Source organism: Colletotrichum siamense (genome assembly GCF_013390195.1).
Source record: "Colletotrichum siamense strain Cg363 chromosome Unknown KSG_Cg363_contig05, whole genome shotgun sequence".
Lineage (NCBI taxonomy): Eukaryota > Fungi > Ascomycota > Sordariomycetes > Glomerellales > Glomerellaceae > Colletotrichum > Colletotrichum siamense.
The window spans coordinates 4,681,063-4,696,368 of record NW_023501018.1 but is presented as its reverse complement, the minus strand read 5'-3'; the positions used below and the strand labels follow the sequence as shown (position 1 = coordinate 4,696,368).

Below are 15,306 nucleotides of genomic sequence, written 5' to 3'. Positions count from 1 at the left end.
ACTTGTGTGTCAAGGGATTTATCAATCAGACCTAGTGTACAATTTGCCCCTTTTAACCAATACTCGCGCGCCATTAAACTATCCCATTAATCGTACTGTGTTACCAATTACAACTCCTCAGAGACGAAGCTAGCCTTCTCGGAGCTGAAGCTCTTCTTGAAGGGTCCGAAGAACTCGGAAATGGTCTTGTTCAGGTTCTTCTGCGTCAGCTGCATGTGATCACCGGGCACCTGGCGAAAGCGGAGGGCTCCCTTGCGGTCAAGCTCCCTCAGGCCGATCCAGTCCTCCTTGTAAATCTGGCGGGCGCGCAGCGGCAGGCTCTCCGTGCCGTTGACCTCCTCGAACCAGGCGGTCTCCTTGGGGATGACGGTGGTGTCCTCCTCGAACATGACCATGACGAAGTTGGACAGACCGGCGAGGTTCTTCTTGTACTGGACGTTCTTGAGCTCGCGCTCGTTGTTGATGTCGGCGAGGAAGTTGGACGACTCGAGGTACTTCTCGTACTGGTCGGGGGCCGGGTCACGGTAGTACTGGGCGGGGACGAGGCGGTTCTGCACGAAGCTCGACCAAGTGTTGAAGCGCAAGAGGGCCATAGCGCCCTTGCACAGGAAGTCCGAGTCGCCGCAGGCCTTGAACTCGACGATGCCGTTGTGCTGGCTGCCGTAGGTCACGAGACTGCGGACGGGGGGCTTGTTGCAGCGCTCAACGTAGCCGCGGAGGAACTGACCGCCCTGGCTGAAGCCGATGGCGTCGACGGCCGGGGCGGTGGAGAGGATCGGGTGCGCGGCGAGCTCCTCGCAGACCTGCTCCAGCTGGGTGGTGACGTTGCCGAAGAAGGTGGCGGACCGGTCGCTGCTGGCGTCGGTGCCGACCTTGATGTTGTAGACGAAGGTGCCCGGATTGATTGCCTCCGCGAGCTCGCCGACCTGCTTGATGCCGTCGCCGTCGTAGGAGTCGCCGAGACCGTGCCAGATGATGAGAGGAATGGGGTGGTCAGGGTCGTCGTTATTGTCGTCCGAGAGCGGTCTCTGGACGGCTGCGGAGTATGCGACAGCGGCAAGGGAGCCGGCCGTGAGAAGCCTGGTGATGGAAAGGGACTTCATTTTGATGGCTCTGCTATATGGGAATGTTTGTGATCAGTGCTAGGTTAAGAATCCAACAATCTGGTGTTGGTTGAAGCAATGGTGTTCCAGGTGCCTTTGCCAAAGGGAAGGTTGAACTGTGGCGAGGGAAGCTGACGACACGGCCAAGCAGGTTGCCTGTGACATTGGGGGAGCTCCCTCTGCTCCTCAGTTATCGCCCGGCCTAATCACTGGAGCTTCCCATTGGCCACGGACAGCGCCAAAGGTCTTGGAGATGATCCGAAAGGCCCGTCGCTCTTGGTCCTGCAGAATCTGGCCCGTGCACTGCCCAAGTCACGGGATTTTCTCGCTTAAAAGCGTTAGCGTCTCAGAGCTCCTACCCTAGTACTTCTGGAGCTTTCTTTAGCTGTGCTATCCTCTTCTCTCCTCGACCTCCAGTCAGACATCCGTCAAAGTCTTGGTTCGAATCCTCCGGCCGTGGCGGGATCTTCAAGCGCTGGCCTACTGCGAAGCTAGCCCAGCTCCCGGACGGGTGTTGACGACGAAGCTGACAATGACGGCGACGACTCGAGGGGACTCCATGTTCGACAAGCCCATGCTCCGGCGGGTAGATCCCACGTTGCAGAGGTTCCCTGCCGTCTGAAACGCTTCTCAGGGCACCTCCAAGATGGTCCCCTGTTTCAAACGGCGCTGACGACTGCTGGCACAGCTGGCACACGCCGAGGGTTGCATGACGAGGGAATGCGAGGCGGGCTGTGATGCGCACTCGTGGCTGGACAACTCTCTGACACTGATCGGCCGATCTTTGTGGGAAGGGCTTGGCTCGGACTGCGGACAGCGCATGTTCGGTCGGTTGTCACGGTGTCTTTTTATGGTTGTGGCAGTGGCAGCGGTTCGCCCATAAGTATGGACGAGGCGCCGCTGCCGTGGACGACATGAAACACCACCTCAGTTCGCCATCGAAGTTTTCCATCTCTCTGCAAAGTTGTTAGAAGAGTCTGATCTTCTTGTTTCCATCGTTCCTGCATTTGTTTGTTCTCTGCAGTCGTTTCCCCCCATCTCTCGCACGTTTTTCCTGCAGCCTTCCGACGACAGTCAAAATGCAGTTCTCCAAGGTTCTCTACGTCCTCTTCCCCGTGGCCGTCCTTGCGGCGCCGCTGCAGACGTTCAACATTCCGACCATGGACCCGAACACCGTTGCCCCCGAGGTCCCGGCCATCGGAAAACGCGTCCCTCAGGCGGAGGACACTTGCACCGATGAGTAGAAGGCTTTGGGAATGGGTGCCGGGCAGTGAGTGCGAGCAGTGTCGGAGAGTGATGTTGCCATATGATGGTCTCGAAGATGTTGCTGGTATTGCCTGGTGCTATGGACTTGATTGTCAACATTCAAAAGGTATGTTTGGTTCTTATTTATCTTCCCTTGCCCTCCCTGCCTCATCATGATGACTTGCATCCACTCAACAATGTTTCAAGACGGGATTGAGTATTCACCATGAAACTACGCAACACTCTGAGATGTCCTCTCAATACTTCATTGTCTTTGGACGCTTGTCTTAGCACAATGCTAACTCTACTTACAGATATCTGGTTGACATGACGACATGCCTCGGCCTATGAGAGCTACTGTCTGGACAGAGAGCTCACGTCCCAATCGAGTGAGGCTCAACAGTCTCCGCGTGAAGCCCTCGCCGAGCATTGTCTCATGAGGCAGCGAGGCACCTCTCCCTCTTTGTGGTCTTTAGCGAACAGTTGGATAAGGAAAGAGCAATGGCTGGAATGAAACCTTTGTACCTACTTTCGGAGCCCTCGTTGCTCCCAGGAAAAAAATAGACTCAGACACAAACATCTTCACCTCGATCTTGTTGTTGTTCTTTGCCCTCATCATACAAAACGACTTTCGACTGGTCTATTGTAGACTTGGTCTACTGTGTTCGAATCGTTGCAGTGTTCTCTTGCTTTCGCTTGCTCGACATTTCTTATTCGAATCGACGCGCAGCTCTATCGCGAACTCCTCAGCTGCTTCGCCGACTTGCGATTGCGCCCAGCTCGCCACGCCACGCCTTAGATGACTTGTCAAGATTGCTTCCTCGTCGAGGTGTAGCCAAGGTAAGCTGATCCGAAATGAGCGGGCGCCATTGGATTTTTCTCCTGCCTGTGTTTTACTCCTGATACTCGGTGTCGATGCTGCTGGCGAGAGGTTCTTCGGAGCTTCGCAGAACCCTCGTTTTGGACGCTCGCGATGGCTTCACTTTTTGAGCGGCGCGCAGTCAAGAACTCTCCTCCATTCCCGATCACTGTCCTGTGTTATCAGCGGCGTCCTTCGTTTTCTCTGCTTCGTTATGTGGGCGATTCATGTTACGCGTTCCCCATGTTTCTGCTTGTACTTTTATTCTCTATGATTTTTTTTTTCCTTCAGATCGCTGTCTCGCACGGCATCTACCATTGCCGATTTTCATATGTCGTGATTATCGGCTTTGGCTTTCATTTCCGCCGTTCTTGTATTCATGCTAATACCGACCTACAGATGCCCAGAGGCCTTCTTTCCGCCTGGTTTCAGAGATTCAACAACTATGAAGCACCTCTCGACCTCCTCGGTACTCACAATGCCACCGAGACCCTAGACGCCTGGACCGCATCTGGTGTGGTCAGGGTCTTGGTGGGCGAGGACCGAACGGTGTTCCCGCCCCGTCTCCGTCTCCGGATTGTGGAGCACGAGGACTGGCGCCTGTGGTCCGTGCAGACAAAACGGTTCAACTGGCACGTCGCTGACGCTGGCCCGCCGCCGCCGTTCATCAACCAGACCCTTGCCGCCGAGATTTACACGGGCGCGTTGGAGCACATTCATTACCGAGTCACGGACGCCACTCGGCAGCAGATCTCGCTTCTTCCCACTAACGAGATCCTCGACCTTCCTTTGGACGGTGACGCTGTTTTTCACTGCGACTACTCTTTTCTTGGAGATCCCTACGACGTCGCACCCGTGCGCAGCTTTGCCGAGCTCGAAGAGAGTGAGGAAGACGACGACGACGAGCCTGAGGCCGACGCCGACGCCGACGACTTCGAGAACGAGAGCTCTGACACGAAGAAGGACGACAGCTCCAGCACCAAGCAGGACGAGAGCCAGGCCCAGTTCAGCGAGGGAAAGGGCGGCTACGATAGCGACTACGACATTGGCGACGCTGACGAGAGCGACCTCGACGAGAGCGGCAGTGTCTACGGTGACGAGGGTAGCAGCATTGACGTTGACGAGGACGTCGACCAGGACGAGGCTTGCAAGGACAGCGCTGTCGATCACGAGAGCTACCACGGCGACCGCAACAACGCTTGCACCGACTTCTCCGAGGATCTCATCGAGTTCTCGAGCAGCAGCAACAGCTCCGACGACGACCCGTTCTACCTCGAGCGCCGCTACGCGACTGTCCTGATGGCTCCTTCCGGTCCCAAGGCCCAGCAGCAAGCTGCGGCATCGAACAATGCTTCCACAAACAGCTCGACCCCGGCGCCTGCCGCAGAGCCGCAGGTTCCCAAGGGACCTCACCCTGGCCACATCCAGGTGTCGTGCCAATACACCAGCGAGCAGCGCCTGCGCCGCATGCTGAGAGACAACAAGAGCGATCCGGCTAGGGAGGATAGCTACCGTCTTCAAGGAGTGCAGTTGATCGATAACGTCCGTAACGTGCTCCATGTGTACGTCGTCCTGTTTCTCCGTTTTGCTGGTTCAAGGCTAACCTTTCACAGCCCAGTCAAGACGTTCGATACCGCCTGTGTGTATTATCACTGGTTCCGCCTCTCTTTCCGCGACGCGGAGTACAATTACCAGGATGCCGCTATGGCTTCTCTGTTCCTCGCCTGTAAGGTTGAGGACACCATCAAGAAGTCCAAGGAGATTCTGTGCGCTGCGTACAACATTAAGAATCCGGATCATCCTACGACTCAAGATGACAAGGTACGTTGTGAGCTTTCTACGTTTTCGTAAGACCTGGACTGACACACGGCAGATGTTCGAGCAGCCTTCCAAGATCGTCATCGGCTTAGAGCGCCTGATTCTCGAGACTGTCGGATTCGACTTCCGTTGCCGCTACCCGCAAGCCTCTCTTCAGAAGGTCACCAAGCAGATCATGGGCGCCGACGCCAAGGAAATCTTTGCTATTGCTATGGAGATGAGCATCGACCTCTACAAGACCTTTGCTCCGATCAAGCAGCCTTCCTTCGCGATGGCCCTCGCCCTGCTGGAGCTCACCGCCCGCCTCCTTGGCACCGGCGTCGACAAAATCGAGAAGGTCGACCTCTCCGTCTACCACACTACCCGCCAGAACATCGTCGAGACAATGCTCGACCTCTTGGACCTGTACACGCAGCACTTGAAGTCCACCAAACTGGGCAACCGCTTCGACCTGAACAAGTTCATCGAGGTCAAGATCGTCATTAACAGTGAGGTCGACAACGATGACAAGCTCGTTCGGTACGCGCACTGGTGCAACAACTGCGACGGCGGCGAGGACGAGAACCTGTCCAACGGCGTCTCCGTCCTCAAGAACATCAGCTTCTTTGGTAGCAACTCCGCTAAGCGCAATGGTCGCAATCAGGACGGCACCATGCGCTTCGTCTTCGACCCCGAGCAGGCCCGTTGCGAGCGCCGCGAGGTCGAGCCCTACTTCAAGGACGAGTATGAGGACTACGAGGTCGAGGTCGAGGTGCCCATGGAGCCTGAGGGCAAGAACCATAATCATCGCGACATGAAGCGCGACGGTGGCTGGGGCGGCGGTCGTCGCAATCATCACCACGACCGTCGCAAGGGTCGTGGATACTACTGAGCTTCAATGTTTACATCCTCTCTCATGATTCTACATCAAGCATGACTGGCTTCCGATATTGGCTCAGCCGGCAAACTAGCTACAGCATTTGGTACCATTGTACCAGAAGGAAAAGGACCTGGGAAGGGATTTTTGTCTGAGTTTCTTGGCGTTTACGGAAGATACCCCGTGGGAAAAGATTCGGGAAGAAATTGCTTCATTCAGCGGCCGGGTTGGCCGCATGTACATCTGTTGGATTACAATCATCCACATCGCTTGTGTAAGTAAAAATCGTAAGTAGAAAAACTCATTCTCCCAACGTCATGCCAAAAAGTTACGCAAGTGTGCCCGCTGTCAACGCCTCATCTGAGGCTTTTCTTCCAATATTTCCGAAACTAGACGTGGATGAGTTGCGAAGCTGTCAATTCGCAAGCCGCCTCGTTGTCGTTCCGTCTACCCCCTGGATTGAGGCGCCGGAGCTGGCGGCAGATCGCAAGGCGTCCCGTCCCGCATGCGCTCCAAGTGTCCATTGAGGCGCCGGTGCAGCAGGTGTTTTCAGGGGTTTAACATGTCGTTGGTGGTAAATTTGACGACTGCGCCTGCCGAGGCGCCTATCGCTGTGCCATCGAGGAGGCGCTGCCTGCATTGCTGCGGGTCAGTAAACCAGTTGAGATGGGTCTGCGGTGCTCCATCGGGTGGCCTCAACTCCTGGCCAACTGGCTTTCGACCTGTCCATGTCACTTCAAGTTCCAACACGAATTGTTTTGTTCGATTTCTCAACGTGTCAGCTCATGATGGTTTGGTGGCTAGGCAGCCTCAGGAGGCAACTTCGTCCTCGTCCCAGGTTCTAGCGAACACCTGTCCACGTAGTGTTGCGTACGTAGATTGAACCCGTAGCGGTGTGGCCTCGTCAAAACGCCTGGGAGCCTGATACGCATCATGCGCCGCCTCATGTGGAAGGCCGTCTTAGATAATTCGCTTCGAACCCCCAGGGGAAAAATCATATATATATCCATGACTCCAGGCCATGTCTCCAGGCCTTGAATCTCAGACCTAAACACTCAGACCCAACCAGGAGCATGTCCATCACCCTTCATTCCTTTTAGCTACACAGGATTCGATCATTACAGCAACAAACAATCTCAACCAACACCCACCTCAAAGATCGTGGCTTGCGGTGTGAAGACATCTGCTTGGGTCTGTCTTCGTACAGCGATTCTTGCCAACTTTTGCAGCTATCTGCTAGCAGTCCTTGAACGTGAAAGCGAGGTCATCGTCGTTCCGTCCTACATTATTCAAGTTACGGCGCCGTCATTTTTTATTTTCTTTCAGCGAACGACAACACGGTTCTTTTTCTCGGCCCTCCAGTAACTTGACGGGAAAATATGTTGACGACGTTTCATAGCTTACTCGGTAGGAGCGTACACGGGAGGATCAACGCAGTAGGAGCACTTTCGACCTTACTTCGTTTCAGTGAGGGCATCTCAGTGTACGTAAACTTAATGAAAATATATAAGAACTGGACTCCCCCCCATCCAAAAAGTGTGTGATGCCTCATCTATTCTTCGTCAACTATTAGGTCTGTTACTTTGACACCAGAGGGGAAAGCCCTGTGACTGATTCCGACCACGTGAAGCCAGCACTACCCATGGCTTACCCTTCCTATGCCCAGTACGTCTCTCTCGCGATTCCACGCTTGGTATCTAGACTTTCAGTTTATACCCAGACTTCATATGACATTGTGATGTTTCCCTAACCCCTGCTCTTCTCTTGTTAGACCTCTCCACCCGAATCGGTGTCAGGCACCAGAGACTTCCTGGGTGCCTTTCCAGCTCCCCAATAACTACTACCTAATACAGTCGCACTTTTCTCATGATGCTTCCCATCGTTATGGCTTTGACGCCCTCCCATCCCAATGCCTTCCATCCCAGCCATGGTCTATGGACTCCTCAGACAACGCCGGCCTTGGATCATCACTGCTTCCAAATCATATCAACACACCTCATATGAACGAGGCTAGTCACCTTGCATGGGGAGGCCACTTCTTCAGATGCTGTTATGGCTGCAGCGTGCCCCAAGGAGACGCTTGTCTCACAAGCTCCCTCCTGCATAATTCCACGCACAACGGCGAGCATTTCAACAATGGCATCAACTCAACTCCCGGAGTCCGTCCTCTCGACATCAACCACAACGGCGTCAAAATGTACGGCTTTCCCAACTACAGACAAAGCGCCTCGAGCGCTTATGATCCGAGAGCCATCGATCTCAACAGTAGTATCGATGGCTCTTTGGCGTCTCAGCTTCCTCGTATCTCACAAGTCAACCATGCAGGCAGCGCATCAGGAGAGTACATGTCTAAATACTCCCAAACTGCGAGCTCTCTTCAAAGTGAAGGAGATCAGGCCTTCAATACTCAGCTTTGGGAGACAAAAATTCCCATTGACCCCGCGCTGCAGTATGGCGAAGAGAGTCTCACAACGTCTTCGCACTCCATCCCATCCCCCTTCACCATCGACATCCAAACAGCAACTTCGGCGTCTCGTTCGAACGACTCACTCTATTCGTTTGACACGTTTGAAGCTGGTTATCTCAAAGCTGTAAATCGGAACGGCATCGCAGATGGGTCATTTGAAGATGACAGCGACTCAAGCGTTGAGTCCGCACGACAACAGACGATGAACCGATCTACGTTATCGGTCCTAGGAGATCATACCTGTCCTGTATGCAAAGCCTTTACCGGAGGAGTGAAGCGTCTCAGGCACGTTCCCCCGACTGCTAGTTCAGATATGCTCAAGCGCTAATAGTTTTCAGGGAGCACCTGAGATGTCATGAGCGAGAGCATGCTTGCACCTCATCCGACTGCGAACTGCGTTTCAGCTCCCTGAGAGATCGTGATCGACACTACAAATCTGTTCACCAAAGGGCTGTCCTGAAATGCCCGCTCTGTTCGACAGTCATCAAGGGCGGCCGCGAAGATAATTTGCAAAGGCATGTGAGATCCTTTCACTCGACTCACGCACCTGTTGCCCAAGATCTTGGAGAATAGCATTGTATCGGAGCTGTTGCAGCTTGACGCCCAGAATAGTAACCTTGACATCAGAAGTCATTTCCGGGTGAAAGCAAGGTGGATAGCTGTGGCTTGATATTGAAAAGGTGTCAACGGGTATTGTATTATAGCGTTCTACACTATGTATTTGATTTCAAGTCATTTTAACAGATCCTGGAGCGACATGCAATACCAGTTCTTTGATCCAGGAGGCATACTGATCCGCTGGGCGATAAACCTTTCACACGCCTGAGCTCAATACTAGTTGTGTCTGGGATATCTGCCATATACGTCATTTCCTAGATAGACTAGACTATGAACTACAATCAATATGTGATACTCGCATGGTGACCATCGCGGACAGACAAATGTCTACTATCCAGTGCTGTCCTGAAATGCCCGGATGTGGTTACAGACGGCTACACACTCTATGTCGAGGCCCAAACCCCCCCCCCCGGTGTGTGCGTCGGGCTTCTTCCCAGACTGCCACCAGTCCACACGTTAACCGGTCAGAACTGCAAGCCACATTGCCTCAGTTTGACCCTGGATAGTGTGGTCACATGAGTTGAATTCAGTTTGTGCGACTATTTCGGAACGTCGCCGGGTCCTTCAAAACTCCAAGGAAATCTGTCCCTGAAAAGGTCTACCTAGCATCTGATTAGGTCTCTTTGCCGAAGGTGGTCAGATTATTTCATGGCACATAACGATGGGCGGAGTTTGCGATGCTGTATTCCTTGGCGGAGCCATGACATTCGTGGTCGCCGCACGGAGTTGCGTGTGAGTGTGGCCTCTAGAACGAAAACGTTACACATGCCGGGCACCCACGCCAGACATCGGACCCTTATTCGTCAAAGACCGCAGAATTTCAGCGAACCCCGCATCATAGTATCCATAACATAGTTGCCTTGTGCGGGCGGCATAGCAGTCGCCCCGGGACGCTTTTTTACGGTCATTATAAGAACTGCCATAGCCTGCAATTGCCTGGAATGAATGAGTTTGCCAGTTCGCCATTTTTGTCTGGCAAAAAAACACCGTGGGAAGTCTTGATACCTAGTACATTATAAGCGACTTGAGATGATGTGAAATGTAAGTGTATTGATGCACACCAAAGCTGAAACCTAGCAGCATGTCGAACAATCTAATCACCGTCGACACAGGATATGGTCATCTACCAGCCTTTCCGCAAACCTTTTTCTTTAGCAACGATCAGTACGTCGCCAATGTCTACTACTATTGATTTCCTCCTTATGCCAGGCCAACCTTTACACGCCTTACTAACCCCCATCACTTCAGTACGATCTTCAAGGAAACTCTGGAGGATTCCTCGATTGCTAGCGCGGAAGCTTCGCAAAATCACACCTCAATCGATCTTCGGACGCAACTTGGCAGCGATAAGAGCCCCCTTAAATGGGATAACACGAATTTCGATACTGCGTATGTCCCAATCTTGACCGCAGGGCCATTCGAGTACCACTGGCTTGATACTTGCACTCCCTCATCCAGCAAAAGCAATGATGCCAAGAATACACCTCTGGATCCATCCATTGATGTCCCCTTTAGCAGAGTTGACGTTTGCACGTGGGGGAAGAACTGGAACACCGCTTCCATGAGTTGTCAAGTTTCGGACTCCTCAAATATTGACGACGTACTTGAGAGCATTGGATCTTTCAAATTCGATGTGGATCCGAGCCATGGGACGCCACCTTTCAGAACGGATGAAAGGAGATCCAATTTCGAGCATTTTCTTCTCCCGGTCCAGCCAACCTCAAGGAGCCTCAATTCGGCCAGCCATACGCCTAGTTGCGCTACTCATATCAAGAGCGGACGACAACAACAACAACATTCGTATCCCAGTCTCCTGTCTGCTAATATGCCCAACTCACTGTCGGTCACCCCCAGCATGGATCATCCCACGCTAACCGCCGATGACTTCCTCGACTCGTACCGGCATCCGACTTTGACTTGGAATTTACGAGCCACCTCTCAACCTGCCGATCTCGATAGACCTATAACCCAAGCTCAACATTTGGACGAGTCTGACAGGAAGTCCAAACGGCGCAAGCCTACAGCCGAGTCCAAACAACCATCCGCAGCGGAGACTTTTTCGTGCTCGGTTTGCACTGTTTTCTCTGGTGATGTTCGGAGCTTGATGTTTGTCATCCCCCATGACATGCAGCACCACAGACAGTTAATCACTAGTAGCGAGCACATGCGATGCCATGACAAGTCTCACGCTTGTAAAGTTCTTGGCTGTTCCCAGCGCTTCAGTACGGCTCGAGACCTCACACGTCACGTCAAGTCAGCACACTCGAACACGGCATTGATCTGCTCTATATGTTCAGCGGTCATCAAAGGCAGTCGCCTTGACAATCTAAAAAGGCATATTAGAAACCGGCATGCTACTCAAGCTACAGCGCGGTATGCTTCTTCTGATAAGTCACTGCTGTTCAGTCCAACGGGGTTGGCTTTCGCATGAAAACGCTGGGTTAGTCGCGCCGAAATCTTCGTGAAGGGCAATATGTGAAGTAAGTTCCTCCATGCCTTGCACAATACAGGTTATTGATGTCTTTTCAGCTTCTCAGAGTGAATTAGAAAGTTTGATTTTGTAGTATGTTCTGTATCTAGACTGGTTGTGCCTATCTGATACTGGTGCACAGTCATATGGTTCGTGATGGAAAGCATACTTGGGTTGGGACTTATTTGTACGTTTTGAATAATGAAACGTGATAACCCCAAGGGGCTCTCCTGGTACAGCTTCTCAAAACTTAAACAATACAACTCTTATCAACTTTGCTTCTCAGTGAATCCGAGTCATTGTTGAGTCAGAAAACTTAGATATCACTGGCCTGCATACTGCGGCAAGTGATTCCTGTCGTAATCCTGGCTTTCTTCTTGCGAATACGGCCCTCTTCCTTCTGATATTGATACTGCCTGGCTGGTAGGATGGTTTCAAGTCCCCGTCAACTTTCTTTCGGTCACGAACGATCATCATGGTGCGATCTAACGTGTCGGCAATGGAGGCAAGCTGAAGCATTGCTATTGAGGCCCCGAACGGGCATCACCCCTTAGTGGCCTCAGTAAGTCAACCATGTCAGTCAACAGCTGAGGATCAGGTTGGGACTGATGACAGGGGTGCCAGTCACTAGCTCAATAGCAGTACCTTGCATGGAACGAGAGAGACTCCTATACGAAGACATACTCATCGAGTTTTGGGTGTTTCCTGAGTCGGCCTCTCTAGAACTCCATGCCCCTGGACGACCTTGGCGTGGCCTTGCCATTGCTTTTCGTTGAAGTTCTAGCGAATCCCTACATTTTGGCACGTTGCACGTAGCCGTGGTTGGTTTCATGGAGTCCAACATTCCATGGGTTTAGCCAGTCACGTCGTATGTGCAGATACACTGGTTGTATTAGTGTGTGTCCTTGCTCTCTTGAGTTAGGTAACCACCGCTGTCTTAATCTATAGCTGGGCTCCGACGGCGTGGCCTCAGCTAGTTTGTCTATTTTCTTCAGCCTATGATGAGAAAATGCAAAAGGTTTACAAGGAAAAAACCCGTAGAACTCGCGCTTCCGAGAGAGTCTTCTCACGTCATGTTCACGCTTGGGTATTTAGAACCCCTCGCCTCGAAACACCGTTTTCGCAACTAACATTATTGTTTGTGTGGACTTTGCGCTCTGGTGTTCACGATGAGTGGATTCGCCCGCAGCCTTTTACCTACCCAAGACAATCTCTTAGTTGTTACCAAAGACCAATCTCTCCACGGAGATTGCATAAGATCTTTCTCCAAGTCGCTTGAGAGGGGGGGGCTGGTTTCCATCAAGGTAGTATCGAAATTGATCAGTATTAACTTCGCGATCAACACCGAATGGGGTACATTTGCCCTGGAACTCTCTCTGTTCAAAGGATATTATGTTAACGTACTATCACGACAGTGTCGTTCAAAAATGGCCCACATGCTGCCCTCTGTCGGCATTCATTCCGGTGAGCCGCCAGGTATCGCGTCCGACTGAGATATCAAGCCATTCTTTGTACGTTTTTGGTGTTTGCACTTAGTATGGACAGTCATAATTTGACATCTGACAAATGGCTGGCCTTCTAGCATCGACTGGATTCCAAGTGAGGCATCGCTGCCCACAGCAGAGCTACCTATCTGTTCTTTCTTTGACCAAAACCTGAGGTCTTTCAATGATGTATCCTCCGTTGACTATGATTCAAATGAAGTTGTTGGATATTCCCACGACTCGTACCTTTGTGAAGGGCATGATGTCCACAGCAACCACGGCGGATAGGGGGCATGCGACCAGCTCATGTTATTGGACGAGGACATCTTTTCACGGGGGGATTGATCTACTACATCTTTTGTATGTCGCGTTTTATCCTGGCTCCAACTGCAAGCCAACTACTTTCGATCAAATGACGTTGAGTGCTAGCACAACATTGAGCTTCACATCGCAGACCCCGGTAGTCCATGAGCAGCTTCTCGGGCTAGTCTCCGACAAATTCGGATTATGGAATATGGAATCGGGGATACAAATGACAGAAGTCACTATTCTTGCTATGAACGCGGTAGAGGCACCGTTGCCCACGCCGGCACCCGAGTTTCATACTGGTGGTCTTCAACACCTCCAGCCTCCAATGTCGTGCCACTTGGTAGGGAAGCCTTCGACCAGCAACTTCAACGACTTTTATTTCACATCATATCGACTACAATCCGCTCAGAATAGTCTGGCGTCGAGCGGTTGTTTTGTGAACCAGATCGTCCAGCAATAAGCACTTGCTGCAGAGCATCCGAATTCGGCCGAGAACAAAGATTCCGATCCCTTGACAGTCGGCAAGAAGCACGTCTTCCCAGCATGCAACAAGTTCGAGGGCATAGTGAATAGCCTGAGGTTCGTCGAATCCATCGAATGGACGTAATTAGGCATATTGATCGTCGCTAGGGAACACATGAGATGCCACGAGAAACAATATGTTTGCCACTCCAGAGCTTGCACACATCGTTTCAGCACTCCGAGGGGCCGAGAGCGTTATTATAAGTCTTCCCACCAGAGGGCAGTGTTGATTTGTGGTATCTATTCTGTCCCAGTGAAAGGTAGGCGCCGCAACAACCTGAGAAGACACATCAGGAACTGCCACCCCTCCGACACAGCAAGTACAGTGAGCCTTTTGCCTGTCAGGCAGTAGTGAGATATCTTGCTCCCATTAGGGATGGTAATTTGTCTCTCCGTTGGATATGGCCTGCTCAAGGCGTCTAGAAAGGTATCCTTTGAGGGCGGGCAAGAAGACGAGGGCCGCTGATGTTTGGGTAAATCGTGTGCTGGATATTTGGTTTTGGTATTCTGGTCTTCACTGGGGATGGCCGTTTTGAGGTGATTTGGGTGGGAAAACATATGATAGATGCAAATGGAATCGCATGGTTTTGTCTGGACGTCGTTACGGCAGCCTTCGGATTGCAGCACGCTCGCTTGTCGTCGCCTGCTCCGTGAGGCAGACCTTCCACCCCCAATCCTTAGGCAACCCCGCAACCCCTAGTAGCATCGAAAGAATAGATCTGCCGTCACCGAGATCCGTGGTCTGGCTGGGTTACTATATACTTTCAAGTGCAATTCAAGGGAGGCTGAAGCTAAAATCAAGGTTTCTTTTCATAGATCGGTCACGAGAGAGGCTATGTGCTTTACGGTTGGCCTCGTGGACAAGCTCGATTAGCTTGTTACTCGGTCCCAGACTTAAAACTGTATGACAACATGACGGTTGGAGGAGAACAATGTCCTTGAATCTTTTTTTTAATTCATGACAGAATTCTTCTAGCAGTTCGCGTCAGCGCAGCATACCAATTAATCAAGTTAAAACTGAGGCTCAAGATTGGCTGATTGAATGACTTTTCGCGATACTTTTAATTATTTTAACTAATTTGATTTAATTTAATTTAAATTACTTAAATAGAAAGTTAGTAAAGTTCTTATAATATTCTCAGAGGGTCTAAACTTATATTATATAATAATCTAAGGTTATATAGCCCTCTATTAACCCTTCTATTTAAAATAATAGCTACTAATAGTAATATTACTACCTTAAATCTAATTCTAAAAGCATTAAGTCTTTTTAAATTATAAAAGCTTTATTAATAGCTTCTATAATATTAGAACTAACTTAATAAAACTAAATACCCTCTTATAGTCTATTACTATTACTAAAATAGCAAAAATATTAAAAGTAAGTTTACTAAATATTAGGAAGGTCTATTAATATAAAATCTACTACTAGATAGGGTTATTAATAAGCCTAGTAATTAAGAAGTTAAAATATCGCTCTAGTTTATTAGTTTTATTAATAATAGTATTATAAGCCTTATTATTTAACTATTAATAATATTTAAAGTCTTTAGCC

At 50.9% G+C, this 15,306-nt stretch overlaps 2 protein-coding genes across 2 annotated transcripts; one reads left to right on the top strand and one right to left on the bottom strand.

Moving 5' to 3' along the window:
• Nucleotides 1-107: 107 nt before the first annotated feature.
• Nucleotides 108-1,103, bottom strand: PPT1 (Palmitoyl-protein thioesterase 1; the record flags this gene model as incomplete). Its single annotated transcript, XM_036640657.1, has 1 exon — nucleotides 108-1,103. The coding sequence occupies one exon, from the start codon at nucleotides 1,101-1,103 to the stop codon at nucleotides 108-110; it is 996 nt and encodes a 331-aa protein (XP_036494606.1).
• Nucleotides 1,104-2,182: 1,079 nt separating this feature from the next.
• Nucleotides 2,183-5,896, top strand: lsc1 (CTD kinase subunit beta; the record flags this gene model as incomplete). Its single annotated transcript, XM_036640656.1, has 4 exons — nucleotides 2,183-2,343; nucleotides 3,615-4,769; nucleotides 4,821-5,028; nucleotides 5,081-5,896. 4 exons carry the CDS (start codon nucleotides 2,183-2,185, stop codon nucleotides 5,894-5,896), a joined length of 2,340 nt encoding a protein of 779 aa, XP_036494811.1.
• Between the last annotated feature and the right edge of the window lie 9,410 nt (nucleotides 5,897-15,306).